Below are 23,654 nucleotides of genomic sequence, written 5' to 3'. Positions count from 1 at the left end.
CATAGAAGACTATCAGGTTGGTCAGGCCCTTGGTGAATCCATGTTGACTGTTCCTGATCACAGGGAACGCAGGCAATAAACAAAAATTTATGGAAGCTCATGACCTGTCCCTGACTTAACAGCCGGAAGAGGTGCAGGGACAGAGCGCTGTTGGGGCTTGCAGCTGCTCCAGCCCCATTGCTGTGCCAGCCCCAGGGGGCTCACTCAGCCCCAGCCACTGCTCTGGTCAGGACTGCTGCCCCAATGGCCCCGGGGCTGGCCGCTGGTCAGCTGTTCTGGTGGCCCTGGGGCTAACAGCTGCTCCAGCCCTGGCCCAGATGAAGTCCCAGAGGTTCTGGAAAAGGATGGAATCCGTGACCTCCATGACAGAATCATAGCCTTAGCCTATCAGTAACTTAGGGTAAAATACGTTACTAGGTGTCATAATTATTCCCAAACCGAGCATGCTAAACTGAGGAAATTCGCAATTAACACATTGAGATTTGTTTTCACTTTAACCTTAAGATACAGAAATGTAGAGTTAGGGACTCAAACAACCTTAACTCTGCTTTGTAGTCACACCACTGTTGTGTTTAAATATCAGTTTAATCTAATCTGGGGCCACACACTCTAACATGTCTCAGCAAAACCATACAATAACCATATGACTATAGTAATTCCCTTCACTTCGGTGCAACTACAGCTAGGAATTTAGCTTTTTGTGTCCAAAACCTCTCAATGAATTTCCTACTTTATTTTTATGAAGTAGGAAATTCATTAAGTGAAGAAGAGCTTTCTGTTTCCTTAGAGCCAAAGTCCACATTGAATAGATGGTGAGAGTTATGCAGGGGCTGCAAGCTGGCCATAAAGCAAATGAAAGTCACAGAGATGTGTAACTTGCACTGATTTGCCATGCAAGGGGTGTGCAAAACAAGTGTAACTTATGTGTATTTGCAAAAAGAAGAACAGGAGTACTTGTGGCACCTTAGAGACTTGTATTTGGTATTGTGTGGGGACCAGTTCATGACTATCATAATCAAGTGCATGTGGGAATGCTGAGGCTGGTCTGAGTGTAAGAGAAAGTCGCGGGGGGGGGGGGGGGGGAGATGCAGCTTTAAAATGTATCTTAAATCTTCCGGTCAGTTACTTTTCCTGCTACATCTCCCCCTGAGGGACTTGCCTCTGTCCTGTTGAGGCCCAGTTCTGCCCTCAGGAACATGGGTGTGAACCTTTGGGGTTGAATTCTTCCATTTAAAGGTGTGCCCAACTTCACTGATTGCTACATCTGATAGTGATGCCTGACTTGAATCCTTGGTACATAAATTGCATTCTTTTACATTTGTCTTGAATGCTAAATCATGCAAACTACCCTATACCTGCTGCACTGACCCCACTGTTTGTCTCTGTGGGGGCAAGACACACTTACTCCAACTTTCACTTGGCCAACCTGGCCCAAGGATTCTAGCAATGCCCTCACAATGACATCCTAACGAATGCATGTCTTTATATCCCTTAGAATAACAAAATATCCCTGAGTTAACACCTGTTGAAAATGTCTTTGGCTGCAGAATACCCAGTCCTGAATCCTATGTGCAGCCACTGCAAATCATGCAACATTTATATCTATTTTTGTCCATGTGGAATGGGCTTAATACCCTGCATGGACATAGCACTTGTTACCTCTGTACGGTATCTTAAAGCACATAAAGGTGGCTCAGCAGGGGTAACCCCATTGTGCAGGCAGCATGACTAAGCACTTAGATTTGAATTTCTCCAAGAAGTATTTAAATTTATGGAGATATCCTATCTCCTAGAACTGGAAGGGACCTTGACAGGTCATTGAGTCCAGCCCCCTGCCTTCACTAGCAGGGCCAAGTACTGATTTTGCCCCAGATCCCTAAGTGGCCTCCTCAAGGATTGAACTCACAACCCTGGGTTTAGCAGGCCAATGCTCAAACCACTGAGCTATCCCACCCCCCCAGTCTTGTAGTGAATAAGCCCAGTGTCTCATTTCAGAGCTCTTGGTTCTGTTCCCAGCTTTGTCCCAAGCTTTCTGTGCCCTTGCATGACTTGCTTAACCTTAGCTTCACAATCTATAATGGGAGTAATGATATTTGCCTACTTCCCTAGGCTAGACTATGGGGCTTTGCAAACAAAAAAAAGGGCGGGGAGGTTGTGATGCAAAGAGAAGTGAGACCTTTCAGTGGAAGAGGTGACAAAGTAACTCAAGATCTCCTGGCTCCCAGCCCAGTGCTCATTCCCACAGGGAAAGAGGCCATTTTGGTGGGAATGCAGAGCGGTAGACTGCATGTGTCCGAGGGCTTGTTTTAACAGAGCTTATGTTTCCCAGAAACATTTTGGAGTAATTCATGGGACAGGAGGATTCCGTTGGCCTACACTTTCAAAAATGAGTTTTGGGGACTCCATTTTTGGATATCCAACTTCACACACCAAGGGTTTGATATTTTCTATAACTCCATGGAATCTGCAGATGCTCAGCACCTTTGGATGTGATGCCCTAGTCTAAAATTAGGTCTTTAGAGAGTCTGCTAATGTAACTGAGGACAAAATTGGGCCCTATGTGGCTATTCAAAAATTGAGGCATCCAAAATGAGTGGACACTTTTGCAAATGGAGGCTTTCAGGGCCGTATTTACACCGTAGGCACAGCATCTTCAGTGCCCCTCCTGCCTACAGTTGACCTTCGTGTTGCACACAGTTTTAGAGAGGTAAGGTGCCCCTAGAATGCTGGCACCCCAAGGCACTTGCTTACTGTGCCTAATTGGAAATCCAGCCCTGGAGGCTGTAGTGTGAAGCTAAGTTGGCTGTGCATAGATGCACCATGCAATTGTCCTTAGTGACACAGGTGCTGACCTTCTAATGTGCTGGGGGGTGCTCGACCCCTGGCTCTGCCCCAGGCCTTGCCCCCACTCCACCCCTTTCTCCAAGGCCCTTGCCCCACCTTTTCTCGCCCTGTTCCTCTCCCTCCCCCAGTGCGCCGCACTCTCTCCCTTCCCTCACAAAGCCTCCTGCACACTGTGAAACAGCTGATCGGGGAGGGTGGGAGTTGCAGGGAGGGGGAGGCACTGATCTGTTGGGCCTGGTGGGGAGTAGGGGGGGTGCCAGTGGGTGCTCAGCACCCACCATTTTTCCCTGTGGGTGCTCCAGCCCTGGAGCACCCACAGAGTTGGCGCCTATGCTTAGTGACACTTACGAACTTCACAAAATCTGCTCCTGCAAAGGTTTAGAACCTAATTTTCAAATATGGACAACTCTAGCTCTTTGGGGCAGGGAGTGTCTTTTTGTTCTGTGTTTGTACAGCGTCTGGCACCTTGGGGGCCTCCTAGAATCCTAGAAATTAAGGCCAGAAGGGACCCCCCAGATCATCTAGTCTGACATCCTGTAGATCATAGGCCACCTACCCTGCCCTGCACCTACACACTAACCCCAACAACCAAAATGAGACCAAGGTGTTACAGCCCACAGGAGACTAGACTGTTATATGGTACAGGCAGAGAAGAGGAGGGACTGAGGTGCATCGGGATCCGAGGCTCCTGCAATGGCAGGGAAATGATTAAATGATATAGAGCCAGATAGCCCTAGGAAGGTGAAAAGTCCACAAGGTCACTGCCAATCTGACTTGGGGAAAAATTCCTTCCCAACCCCACATAAGGCCATCAGTTAGATCGGGGTAGTCAATAGGCATGGGCCAAAACCAGACCGCCAGACGCTTTGGAATGGACACCAAAATCTTTTTATTTAGTTATCATTGTTGTTATATTTTTTATTATTTCCTCTGGAGTCTGGACCTCAACTATACCTTGACCAAGAAATTTGGACCTTGACAAATAATTGACCATCCCTGAGTTAGGATCAGCCAAGCACCTGAGAGAGAGAGAATGCCCAATGCCACCTCACAGCCCTATCCCTCTCTGTCCAGTGTCCCATCTCCAGCTGTGGCCATCCCTGCTCCAGAGCAGGGGTAGGCAACCTATGGCACGCGTGCCAAAGGCAGAACGCAAGCTGATTTTCAGGGGCAATTGCTCTGCCCGAGTCCTGACCACCGGTCCGGGGGTCTCTGCATTTTAATTTAATTTTAAATGAAGCTTCTTAAACATTTTTAACACCTTATTTACTTTACATACAACAATGCTTTAGTTATTTATTATAGACTTATAGAAAGAGACCTATTTAAAATGTATGACTGGCACGTGAAACCTTAAATCCGAAGAAGTGGGCTGTAGTCCATGAAAGCTTATGCTCTAATAAATTTGTTAGTCTCTAAGGTCTCTAAGGTGCCACAAGTCCTCCTGTTCTTCTTTTTGCGGATACAGACTAACACGGCTGCTACTCTGAAACCTTAAATCAGAGTGAATAAATGAAGACTCGGCACACCACTTCTGAAAGGTTGCCGACCCCTACTCCAGAGGAAGGCAAAAAAAAAAAAAAAACCCCAGTCCCTCCCAGAGTACATTGGCTTGGTCCATGAATGGGGCGCCTAGGCACTATGACAATACAAATAATAATTAACTATCAAATCAAGGCCAGTTTCTTTCAGAGAAAGGAAGGGCTCTGCTCCTCAGAGAGCGCTACTTCTCTGCCAAAGTCAGCCCTTTGGACGATTGGGCTGTTCCAATTCTTTTTACATCTTGGGGAAGGGGTATTATTTCCTCTCTGCTTCCTGTCAGAAACGGGTGAATTGGTTTTGCCCTGATGCCCGACTATGAAATTCACCTTCAGGCTTTTCAACCTTCCAAGACTGGAAAATTTCAGTTTCAAAGGTGAACGTTTCAGGAAGTTCCGAGTGATGGAAAACTCAGGTTATAATTACAGAGGTGCTCAGGCAACCGTAAGCAGAGCGTGTCATGGGGTGCTCCTCACTGTAACCGAGGGTGGTAAGATGACGTATGGGCCAAAGAAAAAATGCACCCTGTGCACCACTGGTTGAATTCGGACTTGTGCCCTGCACTGCATTCCACAAGGGGGCTGTGTCTTTATCAATGGAATGGTCACAGCCTCCCAGCTGCGTGCCTGTGCACTGGGGTTTGTGAGAGACTGTTGGAGTTCACTCATAATGACCTTTTTCTATCATTCTTGCCCCTGTGGGTACAGAATAAGGAGACTACAATCAACACATACACCCTGAGGAGATTTCCGGGAGCCCAGTTGCAAGTGACTGTGACCAGGGGAAGCAGACATCAGGGTTCCATCTAATCAATCACCTGGCTAACAAGGGAGTCTCCGGTCTATCTCCATCCCAGCCCCCTGGTGTAAGGCCTTTGCAAACCCTCTGACCCATTGTGGGATTCAATTTCTTCTCCTCAGTCACAGAGGCAGAGCCCAGAGATGCAGCAGGGATGGTGTGGGACGGTCATTTCATTTTCCAACCTGATAGAAGCCAGAAGGTAAAAAAAGAACAAGTGGAGTCATTGTGCACACCAGACTCCGTACCCTCCCTCCCCACCTAGTGCCCCACCTCAGTGCCACTTTCGCCCTGGTCTGTCCTCCATGCCCTATGCAATGAGCTTTCATCCCTGCAACCTCTTTCTTCTCCTCTGTGCCTAATACCTACTCTGCTCAGTGCCCTCTGCTCTGCAACTGCTCCCTCACAGCAGTGCTTGCGGGCCTGCCACCATTTCTCACACGAGTGACCTTTTACGGACACAGAACCTGACAGCCCAGTTTCTTGTAGCCATGACTTTGCTCAACCACATAACAAAGTGGGACCCTGATAGCTACGCTTGTGGGCCGTGGCCTCTTTTAGACCAGGAAAAAAGGTGCTTTTTTCAATCATGTTAACTCAGTGGAACTAGCTTTGCCTCAGTTGAAAGAAGGACCTGTTTTCCTAGTCTAGACAAGGCCTGTGAGAGCTTTTCGGGGGTTGTATTGCAGTCCCAGAAACCAATGCACGCTCTAGAGAGAATTCCTCGCTGCACGCAGGAAGGGTCCATGGTGCTTCTGCTCCTCAGGAAGGAGGAACTTTCCTGCTTGTTTTTACTGAGCATGAAAGAAAGAAACTTCTTCCCAACTGAAGGGTTCAGCCTTGCTAAAGAAAGAAAAAACAACGAGGAGTCCGGTGGCACCTTAAAGATTAACAGATCTGCTCGTCTTGAAGGTGCCACCGGACTCCTCGTTCTTTTTGTGGATACAGACTAACAGGGCTACCCCTCTGATAAAGAAAGAAAGGCAGAAAGGGAGGCCCAGATACCTGCCTTGGGCTGCTCTCCAGAGGGAATGCTCTGCAGATCTCGCTGAGCCTTGCATGGTGTATTTGTTTACCAAAGAGCTAGGGTTAATCTAAAGTCTGGTGTTGAAAAGAAACAAAAGAGGGTTATCTCCAGAGAAAAGGCCATTCAGTGCAATGAATGAGGCTGAAGAACTTGAGTCTCTTTTAAATGAGACAACTTAAAAATGACTCCAAGCTACTGAGAGCTTAATTAGGTTGAAAGTGGTGGTGAGAACAAAGGCCCCCGAGGGAGAAATCCCCCATCCTGGGGTGGAAAACCTGCCATTTCCAAGCAAGGCTTTGAAGTGTGGCTGCAACCCGCTCCCCTAGACAAGTTGGTGATGAGATTCCATTACTGCTGAGGCCACTTTGGTGTTTATTCAGATCACAATCTTGGCAACATATGTCAGCAATATACAGACCCATTTGTCTCTGTTGCAAGCGCCTTCTCCCCTGCTAAGGGAGCTCTAGCTATAAATATCTGAGCTAGGAATACTGGAGACAATTCAGTGTCTTCAAGGGTGCAGCTATGAGGGACCTTCCACTGGCGGCCGTGCTTCTCAGTGGCCTTTTCTGTATTCCCAGCCTTGTCAGTAAGTCTCATTTCTCTTTTCCTCCTATGGCGTTTACTGCTCTGTGTGCTGATGTTAAGGAGTGAAGGACTTGTGAATGAACAGGGGAAGTGCTAAGGTCAAGTGTAAAATTATTTTACTATCCAATTCGTCCTTTATTGGAGAACTGGTTCATCTCTACTTGTCTGCTCCCTCTTCTATACGGTGCTGAGGTGATTGTCAGACATCAGCAATATGCTGGGGCATGATTCTGCCTCGCTGAGTAAAGTGAGAATGGGGATGGGTGAATCAAGGACTTAATGAATGGTAATTAATGATGGAGTGTGTACAGCCTATCCTTGCCGTGGAGTAGTCTTGGAGATCTAATGGGTCATTTCCATTTTTAACTACTTTGATCCTGCTTATTCCTTAAATCAAAATCATAAAGTTAAAGAAATGAGGTCTGTGTGCCTTCTGCTTGGAGCTCCAAGTCCCCTTCCAGCTAAAGAAGGAAGGCAGCTCAAACTGTAAGCTGGTGATCGGATGAGCTTTATGTTTTGTGAGTGCAGGTGCAGGAGCCATCAGCGGGAAGAGTGAAGGAAGGAACTTGTTTGCAGAGAGGGGCTGCTGCAGGAGGCAGAGCCATTCCGTCTATATTGGGCACGGTAAGTGAACTTCTCCTTTAGGCTCTGAGAAGTCTGATTCCTTTAAACATGTTCCATCATCAACAGCCCTCTGGCCATGGATGCTCCCAAGACTTCACTGTCATTTTATTCCCAAAGAGCTAAGGTCTGAAGTAAGTAAATGTAATGGTGACACCCCAAGGCATGCTGCCTAATCAACCTCTGGGATGCTGCACTCCTAACAAGATCCTTAAAAGGCTAATGCTACTGTTCACTTACATAACCAGGTACTAAAAGCACATTTCACAAAATATTAATTAGTGGGCAGATTCGTTAATTGGTCAATACATTCCCCTTTGAACAAAACAAGCTTTATTTTCTGTACCAAATGTATTGAACTTACTCTCAAGACAAATGTTTGCAGCCTTCAAAGTTGCATTAGCTCAGAGGTGTATTGTACCAGAACGACTTGATTCTCAGGAGTAATCTTGGGAGTGCTGGGTAGTTGAAGCTGTGTTGGTCCCAGGCTATTAGAGAAACAACTTGGGGGAGGTAACATCTTTTTTTGGACCAATGTGCAGCTTGTTTTTTACAGTGAGTGCAAATTAGGAAATATGTCAGTCTACTATATTCATTAGGAAAAGGTCTGTAACTATTGAAAGTTGTATATAGTTAAGCCCCTTTGTTTTCAGTTTAAACCAATTTTTAACAAAAAAATCCTGGGTTTTACAAAAAGAATTATTCATTTTTTTCTGATTTTCACCCTATTTTTATATAATTCAAATATATAAAAATAACTAGTTTTATTAGGAAAATATAATGCACTGTATGAGCACTAACAACACATTAGTGCGTGTGTATATGCAAAGCTGCCTGTTGAAGTAAGGCTATGTATTAATCTAGAACAGGGTGGGCAAACTTTTGGGCCCAAGGACTACATCTGGGTATGGAAATTGTATGGTGGGAGTTGGGGTGTGGGCTCTGGCTGGGGGTGCGGGCTCTGGGGTGGGGACAGAAACAAGGAGTTCAAGGTGCGGCAGGGGTCTCCAGGCTGGGGTAGGGGGTTGGGGCGTGGGAGGGGGCTCAGGGATACAGGCTGTGGGCAGCACTTACCTCAAGCAGCTCCCAAAAGCAGCGGCATGTCCCCCCTCTAGCTCCTAAGTGGAGGCACAGCCAGGCGGCTCTGCACACTGATCTGTCCTCAGGCGCTTGGGGTGGGGGCAGCGTGCGAAGCCCCCTGGCTGCCCCTACACATAGGAGCTGGAGAGGGGACATGCTGCTGCTTCCGGGAGCCACGTGGAGTGGGGCAAGCCCCTGACCCCACTTCCTGGCTGGAGTGCTGGAGCGGGGCAAACCCCGGACCCTGCTCCCCAGCGGGAGCTCAAGGGCCGGATTAAAACATCTGGCGGGCCGGATGCAGCCCCCGGGACGTAGTTTGCCCACCCCTGGTCTAGAAGATACACACAGTAAACAAACAGGAACACAAGCATTGAAGTAAGTGTATATCTATACGTTTGCATCTGAACGTACTGATGCCTCTCATGCCCACCACATAGACATTTCAAGCAGTTAGCAGATAACAGTTAATGAGCTGACACACTAAAATGGAAAGAAAACAAAAATCTGTATCAGAATACCTTTCAGAACACTAGGAAGTATTCAAAAGTTTAAAAAACAAAACAAAACAGGAGAAAAGGATGAAGTTGAGTGCTTCACATGGTGTGGCCCAATTATGAAATGTAAATATTTATAGGCTAATAGTTCTAAGTCTACAACAGTAAACTGTTTATTCAAATGAAAAGGTTTATTTGGGGATTAAAGAGCTATTGTTTTCTTAAACTCAGAGGTGGCATGTTTTGAGTTCTCTCTTAGTTCTGCAGCAAACCACACTGAATTCCATTAATCAAAGCATTAATCTACCGAATGCTTTTTCGCCCTGTCCTTCCGTCCACCAGAATAAACTCTGATACTTACCCAGTAAAATTATTAATAGTTTTTCCACCGATTGTCACCTGTTTTAGTAGTTGGGGTAATAAACACCGATAAATTCCAGGGGAAAAATAAATAAAATAAAAACTGAAAACAAAGGGCCCTATATAGTCTTGGTTCCTTTTGCAGCCAGTGGAATACAGTTGTAGAGGCTTCCTAAACCATCTATGCAATTTTGACTGTAAATTTGATCATTTAGTGGTTAAAGAACAGGACTAGAACCTACAGAGTACTTTTCCCAGCTTTGCAACGGCTCAATGTGACATTAGGCAAGTAAATTATTCCTCACATGCCTCAGTTTCCTGGGGCATAAAGCAAGAACGATCATCTCTACCACAGGGAGGGCTGTGAGAATTAATCCCTCTCAATGCTTGAGGTCCTCAGGTGAAAGTGCTGTCAAAGTACATAGTAAAAAGAACAGGAGTACTTGTGGCACCTTAGAGATTAATACATTTATTTGAGCATAAGCTTTCGTGGGCTACAGCCCACTTCATCAGATGCAACTGTATCATCAGTATGCATCCGAACAAGTGGGCTGTAGCCCACGAAAGCTTATGCTCAAATAAATGTATTAATCTCTAAGGTGCCACAAGTACTTCTGTTCTTTTTGCGGATACAGACTAACACAGCTGCTACTCTGAAAAAAGTGCATAGTATTATCCCATCCAAGTTGAGACAAACTTTCTGCTATGGCTTGGAGTTTGGAGCTGTGGCAGGCACTTTCTGAAGTTCTCAGGGTTTTATTTCCAGGCAAGGAACGGGGGAAAGGGGAATAGGGGAGATGATAGTTTCCAACCCCCCTCTACATTTTTACAGCACAGAGAAGTCCAGGAGCAACAAGCAGAGTATGTCCTTCTGTAGCTTATCTGGACAGCTCTGGAGATAGTTCTTGCCTGCTCCCTTTTGCTCTGCTAAGCATGCGGCTTTTATATAGCCCTCATGATTACAGACACGTGCGAAACACCTCAGAAAGCCTCAGTCATTTTAATTGCCTTATTATGCTGTTGTGCTTGTGAAGAATATGTTCATATTAGTGACTCATTTAGAGGTAGCACCAGGCCTTCTGTAGTGAGGCCTCGTCTGTATTCAAACTTGCACCAGTTTAACTAAAGGTAATTTAGTTTAAGTAGATTCCTTATCAAATTAAACTAAATTGATATAAACCTGGTTTAAACTGAACTAAGGCTACGTCTACACTAGCACTTTTGTCTGGAAAACTTTTATCAGTCAGGGCTGTGAAAAAACACATCCCTGACTGACATAAGTTTCACTGACAAAAGTGCCGGTGTGGACAGCGCTAGGTCAGCGGGAGACGCTCTCCTGCCGTTCATTGGAGGTGGTTTTATTATACTGGCAGGAGGGCTCAGGTCTATAGTGTAGACATAGCCTAAGTGTCCACACAAGGCCTTGTCTACAGGAGAAAGTTGCAGCGGTTTAACTAAGGCCCTGTCAACACTTACGAGCTGTCCGGTACTGATGCACAGCTGCAAGAGTGCTCGTGTAGCATGTTATGCTGATGGGAGAGAGCTCTCCCGTCGATATAATAAACCAGCTCAATGAGATGCTCTCCTGCCGACATAGCGCTATGCACACGAGTGCTTACGACGGTAAAACTTATGGCGCTCAAAGGAGTGTTTTTTTCACATCCCCGAGTGACTAAAGTTCTGCTGACATAAATGCTAGTGTAGTCATGGCCTAATTGTGTGATTTTACACTGGTGTAAACTTCTAGGCGGACACTTATTTTGGTTTAAAGCAGGCTCATTGTGGTTCAGCCTAAATCAGCTGGGAACAGATTTAATCAAAACTGAAGTAAAAATGTCCCCGCTGGGGCATGCACTGATTGAATTGAAATTGATTTTTAAACCAATATAAAGTGAAATTGAAGCAACTTTGAATATAGACAAAGCTGCTGGAGAAAACTAGCCAATTTTCTGAAGTATTTCTAGAGGAAACAATTATTAGCTGATAATCACTGGTGTTTCACAGACATGAAATGCCCAACTTGAGTGTGTGAGACTTCCTCAGGTGGTGTGAAGACCAGCTTGAATGCTCTATTTGCCCATGAATTAGAGAGTTTACCCAGACACTCCTACTATCTTGGTTAAATAATTCAACCACAATAGAACTTCTCACATTCTCCCTTTGCTAATATGTAGACTTAGTGATTCTCACCAAAGCACTGGTGGTCTTCCTCCTTCTTTAAAAACTAGATGGCAGAGACATTGTCATGTGATTTCCTATTACTGAGACCTTATTGCTTTTTATAAAATACACTAGAGCGAATTTGCTAGTCTACTACAAAGTATATCATCGGGAACCACAGTCAAAATAAATGACCACATTACATTTGTGGATCTGGGTGTGTTTGTTCTTTGCAGAATTAGGCAACCATCTGCAGCTGAGGTTTCTTTCTGTTTGTCAGTTCTTTGAGGCATGGATCATCTTTTTGTTCTGTGTTTGTACAGCACCTAGCACAATCCGGGCCTGGTCCATGGCTGGGGCGCCTAGGCACTAGCACAATACAACTAATAAATAGTAATAATTTCCGCATTCTGTAGGGATTCTGACTCCAGCTTTCCTCTGTTCACAGACATCTCTGGCAGTCCTGTAAGTCTGGATGTTGGGATGTGCAGGTCCCACTGTTCATCCCAAAGGATAAACTCACATCAGTCTGGATTTCCCAAACATTCCTCTATGCTGGACTTTCTTAGAACTAAAAAGGTGAGAAATGTGCATCTCTGTGTTTTACTATCTCCACAATGGGAGCAGTTACATCCAGAAGTAGATCATGCCTTATGGTTTTCTATATGCTCCTAAATAGATCTCCTGAAATATACTAAACTGTTCATCTAACATATTGTCCTGCCAGCCCACAAACAAGTGAGGTAACTGAGTTACAGGAAAGGAAACTAATTCTCCTTGGGTGTCAGACACCTGCTGTGAGAGAAACAGCCAGAGCTCAGTTGTATATGGAGATACGCAGGTTAGACAAACACTTGTCAGGGATTTGTCCTGCCTCAGTGCAGGGGACTGGACTAGAAACAGCGTTGCCAACTCTCATGATAATTATTGTTTTCCTTAAAGCCCCAGTCCCAGGAGTCAAGTGGTATGTGATGATTTCAGCCTTCATTCCTAAAGAAAAACTAAGTTTCTAGCCCTCGTGGCTGAGGAGGAAGCTTCAAAATGTGACCCCAGTGCAGCTTAAAGGCTCAAAAAACAGAAGGCAACTACAAAGAGCAGCAAATCTATTAGTTGTACATAATCTCATGATTGTAAAGCCAATCTCGCGATTTTTGGTGAGCCTGACTCATGATTTTTGAACATTTGGGGTTGGCAATACTGCTTCCAGTCCTCTATTTCGAGGATTCTGCAATGTTTCCTACGTTATAATATCTTGACTAGATGGTGTTTGATGGACTTTGGGACAGTGGCAAAGCTAGGACAGGAAAACTGTGTGGGTCCCGGCTTTTGGGTGGGTGGGCAATGACGGGGTGAGAAGGGCAGGAGGGATGGGGGGCCCTGGGAGGGGGTGCAGGAGAGATCCAGTGCCCTGGGATGGGGGACAGGTGGGGGTGGGGAGGCCATGCTGAGGATCGAGCTCTGCCCACCCCTCCTGACCCCCAGCCCCGTGTCCATCAGCCCGGCTGTGTGGTGCATCCCTCTCCTACTTGCCCTGGTCTCTGGTCCCAGCACTAGACCCGCCCCCATGAGGCACATACCCCCCCCCCCCCCACCGCGGGGCTAGCCCTGGGGCTGGAGACTGGGGCAGGGTAGGAGAGGGACACGGCCGGGCTGACAGATACAGAGACAGGGTCAGGAGTCTCAGCCTGTGGATTCGGGTGTGGCTATGCCCCTGATTTGGGATCACTTATCGTCCCCCCACCCTTGCAGCCTAGCACTGGTGCTGGTACTTTAGGCCACATCTGTTCTACACTAGGTCCCAGTAATTAAAAACTTCTTTCCTGAGCTTGTCAGTTTGCACAGGTGGGAAGAGGCCAAATGCATTTTCCTGTCTGAGTCAGTAAAATTGGCAGCCACAGAATCAGATTATTTGTTGTGATGTTAGCCTCTCTCTACTTGGCCATCGGGGCTCTCACAGCAGATCCTTAGTGGGGATACTTTCCCTCCTTGTGTGTAAAATAACCCTGGGACACTTCAGCCAAGACAAACAACCCTAATTAACAAACTAGCAAGAGCCTGTGCTGTTAAGGACTTGTCTACACCTAAAAGTTGCAGCATTTTAACTATATCAGAATAAATAAAACAGTACAAGCCCTTAGAGTGGACACAGTTATCCTGGTATAAATGTGATCTGTACCAGGATAGTTATTCCTACAGAGGGAGGGGCAGTATTCATAAGCATATTTTCCCCTCCACTTTCCAAGTCATTAATGAAAATATTGAATAGTACTTGAACTAGGACACAGCCTTGCAGGACAGCGCTAGATACATACCCCCAGTTTGACAGTGTACCATTGATAACTACTCTTTGAGTATGTTTTTCCAACCAGTTTTGCATCCATCTTACAGTAATTTAATCTAGACCCACATTTCCCTAGTTTGCTTATGAGTATGTCATGGGGGAATGTGTCAAAAACCTTACTAATGTCAAGGCAAATCATGTCTACAACTTCGCCCCATCTGCTAGACCAGTAATCCTGACAAAGAAGAAAAATAGGTTGGTTTGGTGTGACCTGTTTGTGACATAGATTCATAGATTCTAGGACTGGAAGGGACCTCGAGAGGTCATCGAGTCCAGTCGCCTGCCCTCATGGCAGGACCCAATACTGTCTAGACCATCCCGGATAGACATTTATCTAACCTACTCGTAAATATCTCCAGAGATGGAGATTCCACAACCTCCCTAGGCAGTTTATTCCAGTGTTTAACCATCCTGACAGTTAGGAACTTTTTCCTAATGTCCAACCTAGACCTCCCTTGCTGCAGTTTAAGCCAATTGCTTCTTGTTCTATCCTTAGAGGCTAAGGTGAACAAGTTTTCTCCCTGTCCCTCCTCCTTATGACACCCTTTTAGATACCTGAAAACTGCTATCATGTCCCCTCTCAGTCTTCTCTTTTCCAAACTAAACAAACCCAATTCTTTCAGCCTTCCTTCATAGGTCATGTTCTCAAGACCTTTAATCATTCTTGACATCTCCATGCTGACTATGCCTTATAACCCTATTATCCTCTAGGTGCTTACAAATTGATTGTTTAATAATTTGTTCCAGTATTTTTCCACGTATTGAAGTTAGGCTGAGTGGTCTATAATTACCCGGGTCCTCTTTGTTCCCTTGCCCCTCTTTTTAAATATACCTGTTATCTTGTGACTGTTCTGTGCAGTTGCAGGATCGGCAGATGGAGCTGCCTCTGTCGACTGGAGCAGAACGTTCCTGCCCTTTGGATTCCCATTGTGAACCCACTAGAGTTCACGTGGAGCGGGTGCTGCTGTTTGAAGGGGTTCAGGAAGTGGAAGTGATTGAGGCCTGCCAGTGTAACGCAAGCCCAGAGGAGTGTCTACGGCTGCCATCCCTGAAAACCTTCTTTCCGGACACCCCGTTGGAGTTCACGGTGGATGTTGGAAAATGCTCCAATCCAGCCCATGCAAGAGGTATGGAAAAAGAGGAGGAACTTTTCCCTCCTCATCTCATGGGGTGGGCGAGAGGCGGAGATGAGCTGAGGAGGTGAACACGGGGAAGGGGTTACTCCTCATCATATCTCAGAGCTGGGATCAGCACCTCAAATGCTAATATTGCAACCTGAGAACGCCAGGTGAAATCTTAAAAACTCCCTTATCCTACTTAAAGCCATGTCTGACTCTTGGTTAGACAGGAGGGTAGTTCATATGATCTGGAATTTAATGCAAGCACCTTGCACTGAGGCAGCAGGGTGTATGGATTAGGTTTGGGGCTTGATGCTGAGGACTCCTGGGTTCTAGTCCCACCTGTAGTGCAACCACTTGACCTCTTTGTGCCTGAATGCCCTCTTCTGTAAAATGGGTTTGATGATAATTTTCTGCCTCCGGGAGTTGATGTGAGGACTGATAACGCTCTGCGCCGTTCACCTGAAGATAATTTACACGGAGTGCCTGCAGGCCCAGCGTGCTAAAGGGATGCTGAACAGGTCGAGGGGCCACCCACCAGATGAGACATTACAGTGAGAGCAGACCGAACAGCGGCACCGCTGTAAGGTCTCCCAGGTAGCCACTTGATGCCGACAGGAGAGAGCTCTCCTGCCAGCATAACTAAACCACCCCCTACAAGCGGCAGTATTCTTTTGGCAGGAGAGCATCTCCCACCGACACAGCGCTATCCACACTGGCACTTTTTTCGGTGAAACCTCTGTTGGTCGGCATGTGTTTTTTTCCTGACAGACAAAAGTTTTACCAACAAAAGTGCTTGTATAGACAAAGCCTAAATTTGCAGATAATATTGAAAGTGGAGGCTGAGCAAACAGTGATGAACAGTGCACCCAGCTTGCAAAGGAGTGGGCAGTAGGTGGCTAATGCATTTAACTGGAGACAAATACCAAATAATTGGGATAGTAGCAATGAACTTGTCTGGGAAATATGCACTGAATGGAACAATGATCAGGTGTAAGGATATGGGAGTGAGGATTACTGTGGAAAAGATCCTGGAAATCCTCACTTTAGAACACAGCTGTAGAAAAGTGGTAAACAATCCTAGGGGCTTGTCTACTGGGGGAAATGGACCAGAAGAGCTACACCTCTACCCCAATATAACACTGTCCTCGGGAGCCAAAAAATCTTACCGCGTTATATCGAACTTGCTTTGATCCGCCGGAGCACACAGCCCCGCCCCCCGGAGCGCTGCTTTACTGCGTTATATCCGAATTCGTGTTATATCAGGGTAGAGGTGTATTGTGGAATAAACTCTTCTGAAATAACTGGCGATGGAGACATTCTGGTCTAGAATTTATTCTGGAATAATTAGCCTGCTTTGTGAGCACACAATTATTCCAGACTTAAAGTGACTTTGTGCCCTAAGTGATGTTTGACGACACAGGAAGGATTCGAATTCAGAATGCAGAACCTTACTTGGGGGAGGCGGATCCAAGGAGGATAGAGGTTATGACCAATGGGGTTCATGGTGCCTGAGAAGGGACTCAGGCTGTGTCTACACTGCACACCTTACAACGGGGCAGCTGTGTCACTGCAGCTGTGCCGTTGCAAGGTACGCAGTGTAGCCACTCTTTGTCACTGGGAGAGAGCTCTCCCGGCGACAAAATAAAACCACCTCCAACGAGGGGCAGTAGCTTCATTGCTGGGAGAGCGTCTCACATCGCTGCTTTTCATCGTTAAAACTTTTGTCGGTCAGGGGTGGTTTTTTTTCACATCCCTGAGTGACAAAAGTTTTCATGGAAGTGCGGTGTTGACATAGAGGCTGGTTTGCGATTGAGGGATGAGCACAGTAGGTGAATGATCCTGCTAGAACAGGGGTTCTCAAACTGGGGATCGGGACCCCTCAGGGGTTATTACTTGGGGGGTCGCGAGCTGTCAACCTCCACCCCACCCCCTGCTTTGCCTCCAGCATGTATAATGGTGTTAAATATATAAACAAGTGTTTTGAATGGATAAGGGGGGGTCACACTCAGAGTCTTGCTATATGAAAGGGGTCACCAGGACAAAAGTTTGAGAGCCCCTGTGCTAGAATAATCAGCAGTGAAACAGTTGCTAGTTAGGTTTCAAAGCTAACATCACATTGAAGTAAAAGGGGTGCAGTTTACATCACACTTTACAGGCCTCCGGACAGCAATTCCAGGCCCCCGGGCAGAACAGTCAGTGGGCCCCCCTAGAAAGGGATGTGCCGTCCTGGCTGCCTTCGCCACTGCCGGTACCACCCCACACGCGCCTAGGAGCCAGGGCCGGATTAACTTTTTGTGGGCCTGGCACCAAACATATTTGTGGCCCCCCCTGGGGGCAATGGAGCATGGCATGGAGGGGGAGGTCCCGCTTTGCCCAGACCAGTGCAGGGCACTGTTTACAAACCGGCAGTTGCCAGACGCACAGTGGCCCTGTGCTGCCAGCGTTCCCCTTCCCCTCTGGGGCGGGCCCATGCCGTGCCACACAGCCCCCCCACCCAACACTTCCCAACTACCTATGCCCAGCCTCCCCCAGACCCGCTATGCCGCGTGCCCCCCCGCCCACAGCCCCACCCCAACTGCCCGGCACCCCATACAGCCCCCCCAGCACCCCAACCCCCACAGGCTGCCCTCACTGCACAGCACCCCCCAACTACCTCCCCACTGTCTAAAACTACAAAACACACAAAATTCCCCCACTGTCCAGTGCCCTCCACCCCCTCACAGCCAAGAACCCCCCACAGACCCACTGCCCCCTGGCCTCACTCACCGACCCTGCTGAGCCAGTGCAGAGCAGGGATCCCCCCTCCCAGAACAGTCCTAGGAGGCAAAACACCTGAAGCTTGGGAGCACAGAGCCCGGGGCCCCATCCAGCCCTACCTGCCTGACGCTGGTTTCCACGGCGAAAGGAGGTGTTTCCTTGCAGGGGCAGCACAAAGCAGCCACTGACTTCCCCAGCCTGCCACTTCTGCAGAGTGGGCCCTACGATTTAAAATGGCCCGGGGGTCCCAGCTGCCACCGCAACCGCAGCCGGGGGCCTCGGGCCCTTTTAAATTGCCCGGGCCCCTGGCCAATTGCCCCCTTTGCCCCCCTGTCGGCGGGCCTGATACTTTACCTGGAGTGACATCAAACTTTGAACTTGTAACCTTCAGTGCTAAAAACCTGAGTTTCTGCTGCTGGACTTTAACAATTCAGTTCAGCAGTTGTGAGCCGTAGCAGACACATGAGCAGAGCTGTTCAGGAAACAGAATTTTCATTGTGCAGGAAATTCTAACATTTCAAAATTTCCTTTCATCCTCACTTGGAATGAAAAGTTGAATTTTCAAAATTTACCATAAAACAAAAATTGCAAAAAATGTTTCAGACACATCAAAACTATTTTCTTGAAACATTTCATTTCAATGAGGTTGAAAAGTTTCATTTGAACTTTATCATTTTGACTTTTCTGTCATAACTTATCACCTAATGTAGCATATAAATTGAAATGATAAAATCTAAACAAATTATTACAATAACTTCCTGTTGAAAATTTTGTTGAAATTGATAGGATTCCATGAAACTTTCAGTTTTGTCAAATCGGTATTTTCTGAGGAAAAACTCTTCCATCAGAAGGTTTTTGATTAGCTCTACTAATAAATATCTTATGCGGACCAGCCACTAGAGAGGGACAAAGACTCACTCTCCAAGTATGGGATATGCAAACAGCAGCAGCACAGAAATAAATCCAGAGAGACTTAGGGCTTGTCTACACTGCGACGTTGTTGACAAAACTTTTCTCTTTCACGGGTACTTAAAAAAGTCCCCCCCCACCCCATGCGAAAGACAAAAGTTTTGCTGACGCAAGTGGCAGTGTGAACGCGACACTCTTGCTGACAAAGCTAACTCTGCTCGCGGGGCTGGAAGTATTTTGTCGACAAAAGTGCTGACAAAATACCGACAGAGAACGTTTACACACACTGACTTTTAGCTGCGTAGTGTAGACAAGCCCTTAGAAGAGAAAGGCCCAGATTTGTAAAGATATATTGGCATTGCTGCGCTCAGCGTTGTAATGCCTAGCTAATTTAGGAGCCTAAATCTCATTTTGAAAAGTGATTTAGGCACTTAGGGGGCCTAAATCCTATTAACTGCAAATGGGATTTAGATTCCTACGGCCTGGTCTACACTGGCGGGGGGCGATCGATCTAAGATACGCAACTTCAGCTACAAGAATAGCGTAGCTGAAGTCGACGTATCTTAGCTCGACTTAGAATAACTTACTTGGCGTCCTCGTGGTGTGGGATCGATGGCCGCGGCTCCCCCGTCGACTTTGCTTCCGCCTCTCGCCGAGCTGGAGTTCAGCAGTCGATGGGAGAATGATCGGGGATCGATTTATCGCGTCTACACTACACGTGATAAATCGATCCCCGATAGATCGATCGCTACCCACCGATCTGGCGAGTAGTGTAGATGTACCCTAAGTGCCTAAATACTATAGGCTAAATTCATTATGTGCCCAAATCACATAGGCTTGCTTAGGCTCCTAAATCAGCTAGGCACTGCAATGCTGAGTTCAGCAATGCCTAAATGCCTTAAAAAAATCTGGTCCAAAGCCAATGGCATGATAACAAACACAGGGACCTCTGGATGTGAAATGTGTGTGCTGTTCAGACTCCTTGCGAGTTTGGCCTCCTCCAGCAGTACAGCATGTGTGTGATCTGGTAGGAGGACACAGCCAACCAAGAACTAATAATGCAGAACTAAAGTGAGTGTAAGCATTTTATATGCAAATTGCACAGGTGTAGGGGCTGGAAGAATTAGGCCCTCTGTCTCCAAGCTCAGTGGAGGCTTTTCTTTCCCTCAGGATATTCCATGTGTGGTTGGAGGAATGGGGTGTAGCAGAGTGTCTCTACTTAAAATATCTTTTGTTCCCACACAGGACACAGTGGAGTATGTGAGGAAAGATCTAGTGGTTAAAGCCCAGGGGTGGGACTCCCGGAGATCTAGTTCCGTTCCTAGCTCTGCCTCTGACTTCCTGTGTCAGCTCAAATCACTTCCCTTTCTCTGTCTCCCTTCTGTAAAGTGACAATAATGGCTGAGCTGAGATTTTCAAAGTTGCACAAAGGATGTGGACATCCAGTTCCCATTGGATGAATTTGGCCTCAGAATCCTGGAGGCAGATTTGAAAATCCACCAATAGTTCTCAATGTTCAGAAATAACCAGTGATTTGGGATGCCCAAATTGAGACACCTTGAGGGAGCCCAGTTTCCAGACAGCGCTGAGCACCCACCCTCTGGAAGTCTGGCCCCTTCCAGGCATCTGCTGCTGGGCACCTGATCACTGGTCAGTTGCAAACATTTAGGCCAATGACACCTTTCCTGTGTTGTCAAGTGCCTGGAGATGCACAGCTGGAAAAGCACAAAGTATTCTCACACCCTCTTTACAGCAGTCACAAAGGCTGAATGACTTGCTTAAAGGCTGGGGGAGCTCAACCTGCAAGCCAGAGAACGAGGGTTTGACTCCTGGGTCTGATTCTTATTTGCTGTATCACCTAGCCACCCTCCTCCACTTGTAAAACAGGGATCGTCATCCTTATTTAGCTACCTCACAGGAGAAAGGGGGCTGAGAAGGTTAGAGACGAACAGCTATCCTTATGCTCAACTAATGCATTAACGAAGAGCCATATTGGACAGACCGCGTCTGTACCCTTCAAGTCAGTCACTTTGTTATTTTAAAAAATTGTAGTTTGCTTGAAGAATGTTGTTGCTGATGAAGGTTATTTCATATCACAGTAGCCACACTCAGGATGAGGAAACCAGTGTGTGAGCCAATGACCCGGCACGCCAAGGTTCTGCTTTCAGTCTCTCCATTGTATTTCCATTCCTTGTACATAGGGCTTCCTGCTATTAGTGCTGAATCTCGCCTTGTTGTCTCAATCTCCTGTGCTAATCCCTTCGGGACATTTTGTAGTTTATTTCTGTCCTGGTTGTTTGCTCCCCATCCAGTGCTGGCATCATCTGCAAACTGGACCATTGTTGAATTTACACCTCCGTCTAGGACAGTGGTTCTGGTGCTGTTTTCCACAGAGCACTGCCAGGTGGTTTGCAAAGCTGCTTCTAATAATGAAGCATATGTTGGTCTTCTGTGAGTGATGATTCTTTCTGCTGGCTCTAGCCCACTCCAGAACTCACCTAGGGTTTGAATTGCTAATGTTGTGGTTTTGAATGAACTAAACTGAAACAACTCCCTCTTCACCCCCTTTCCCTATGGCAGCTCTGGGTCTGTCTTTGCGGTAAATTCAGCTGTGATCAGTGTTTTGGACACCAGAACTGGATGAGTCGGAGACATGCAGGAAGGCAGTACCCAGCTGCAAAGGCCACACGGAGGGCACCAAGACAAAAGGGGAGGTGTAGCCTAGTGGCTGACCCCATTAATAAGTTCAGTATCATCTTGGCTTCTTAGAGTGGTTACATAGACCAAACTGGATTCCTGGCTTAATATATTGTCTTTTCACACAGCCCGGCATTATAGGCTACATTGTGGCTTTGAAACTACAGATCTTGTTTGGCGGATGGACTCGAGGATTGCAATGCTTGGAAAACCAGAGAGGGGATGTCATGCCCTTTAATAGGGTTTAGTATTCATAGAACTGCATCAGTTCTACTGGCTGGTGTGGGCCATGGTCCCACCCTTACCCCATCCCTTTGGGTTGTCTGTCTCAAGGAGCAATCTTCTCCTCCCCAGTTTACTGGCGCTTGCCATTGTCTGGCCCTATACTTGCCTCAAAGTAGGGATGGGATCAGGATTGGGAGGCTGGATGGCTAAGAGCCCATGGGAGAAGCTTTAGTGTAAGAAGTGAGTCCACAGTAACTTTTAAAAACCACTCAACCAGAGTGCTGATGAAAGTGTAGGTCACAACACGGAGCCCATTGAATACTGAGCCCTCTTGAATCCCCATAATGATCACGCCAATACCACATGTCCTTTATCAGTTTCCAGACATTTATATATTGACTCCCTTCATCAATTGTCTGGAATAGATGTCAACCCTTGGCTGTTATCAAAAACACAGCATGAAAATGTACAGCTCATAAACCATAATGCTGTGCAATGGAAGAACATCAGAGAACGTTCATCACCTCCATGAGCCAGTGTCTGTCAGACCTGTGTGAAAATAATAGTGAAAACTCATGGAAGGGCAGGAAGTGTTGAACACTAAGATCCAAAGTGAAAGTGTGAAGCAGATGTGACATCAAAGTGATGTCTGCCAGCTCAGGCAGGGGGTCATGAGGAGACGAGCTAATCAAATCCAAAAGGCAATCCAGAAAAATTGAACATCACAATATGCTACTATGCTACTCAACTCCTCAAAGTAGCTCTGAGGACAATACTTTCCTTTGCAAAGGGCTTTGGCTTCCTGTATGATGTAAAAGTAAATTCTCTTCCTCCCCAGACCTGTTGGTAGCTCAGCCATTAATATATTATTTTTAAAAAATTATGAAATATTCATTGGGTCTAAGTCTTCCTCAGACATAACTCGAACTGATTTTGAAGACTGGACTTTGGGATTTGGCCCTTGGAGAAGGGCCTGTCTGTTGGGTGCATGTCTGCATCTAGCACAATATCACTGCCACACGCAGTGAAATCATCAAGAGAGCAACATAAAAATCAAAACAGTGGCTTGAGTTGGCAAAAAGAAGTGTGCCCAGGGCTTGCTAACTGAGAGACCAGCTCCGAACCCAGAAAGTGAGCACTTTCCATGTTGTACTTTGCATGATTTAGGCCTCATCCTGCAGCTGCTCTGTACATAGAACTCATGTTGAAGATACTCAGCAGGAATGCTGCACATGCAATGGCCTCAGGACTGGGCCCTACATTCAATTAAACTCTTATTCTCTTTCAGACGGACTCTTCTGTGCACCTACAAAGTTTGATGGTGTTCTGATCAAAAGCCCAAATGGTGTTGAGGTGGTTCAAACTCTGGAAAACTGTGAAATGAAAGAAACCTGCTATAGAGTTTCCTATGTGGAATATTATTATGAAATCATACACAACTCTGCTGGGGACAGAGAGGAGCGACTGAAGGTTAGTCGATTGCATGCGGCTCTAAAAGGGTCTTAGGGTTTGTCCAAACACAAAAGTTGTATTGCTTTACCTATAAGCCGTACAATTCCCACTCTTGTGTGGATGCATGTTAAACTGGCTTAAGGGTGCTCTATACCAGCATGGCTATTCCTGTACAGTTAAGGGCAATAAGTTATATTGGTATAAGTAAATTTATACCAGCATAAGTGGGCCCACACTATGGGTTATATTGGTATAATTACTTCATTAAAAAGTCACACATCTAATTGAAATAGTTACACCAGTACGATATCTGCGTATTGCCCAGGTCTTATTTCACTGCCATGGCTTAATCTACAATCCCAAACTAAGTTATAAAGCAATACCTTGTATTTTCTTGGGCAAAAAAATTCAGTGAAATGTTTAATGTGACTTTATCTTTAAAGTACCTCTGACACAATGAAAGCTGCATCCTTTACCAGACTTAATACTATTAGTCAGTTAAAGATGGGTTAAAATAACCCCTTGCATGTAGCCTGTATCAGGACACAGCACTGCCCCACAAGCAGGGTTTACTGCCAAGTAGCCGGAATGCTGTGTCCCTTTGGGTGGTTATCGGCAGGGCCTTGCAAGTGATTTTCATG

At 46.4% G+C, this 23,654-nt stretch overlaps 1 protein-coding gene across 2 annotated transcripts in view; it reads left to right on the top strand.

Moving 5' to 3' along the window:
* LOC103306317 (uncharacterized) overlaps nucleotides 1–23,654 on the top strand; it is a 58,038-nt gene that overhangs the window by 10,978 nt on the left and 23,406 nt on the right. For both annotated transcript variants that reach the window (XM_065578285.1, XM_065578284.1), the window contains exons 4-7: nucleotides 7,325–7,420; nucleotides 11,960–12,090; nucleotides 14,712–14,979; nucleotides 22,850–23,031. In XM_065578285.1, the coding sequence (XP_065434357.1) occupies nucleotides 7,325–7,420; nucleotides 11,960–12,090; nucleotides 14,712–14,979; nucleotides 22,850–23,031 (677 nt within the window). The remainder of the gene's footprint in view (nucleotides 1–7,324; nucleotides 7,421–11,959; nucleotides 12,091–14,711; nucleotides 14,980–22,849; nucleotides 23,032–23,654) is intronic.

The sequence above is a fragment of the Chrysemys picta genome, chromosome 25, assembly GCF_011386835.1.
Source record: "Chrysemys picta bellii isolate R12L10 chromosome 25, ASM1138683v2, whole genome shotgun sequence".
Lineage (NCBI taxonomy): Eukaryota > Metazoa > Chordata > Testudines > Emydidae > Chrysemys > Chrysemys picta.
The sequence above is the reverse complement of the archived record's forward strand: the minus strand, read 5'-3'. Positions and strand labels throughout refer to the sequence as shown.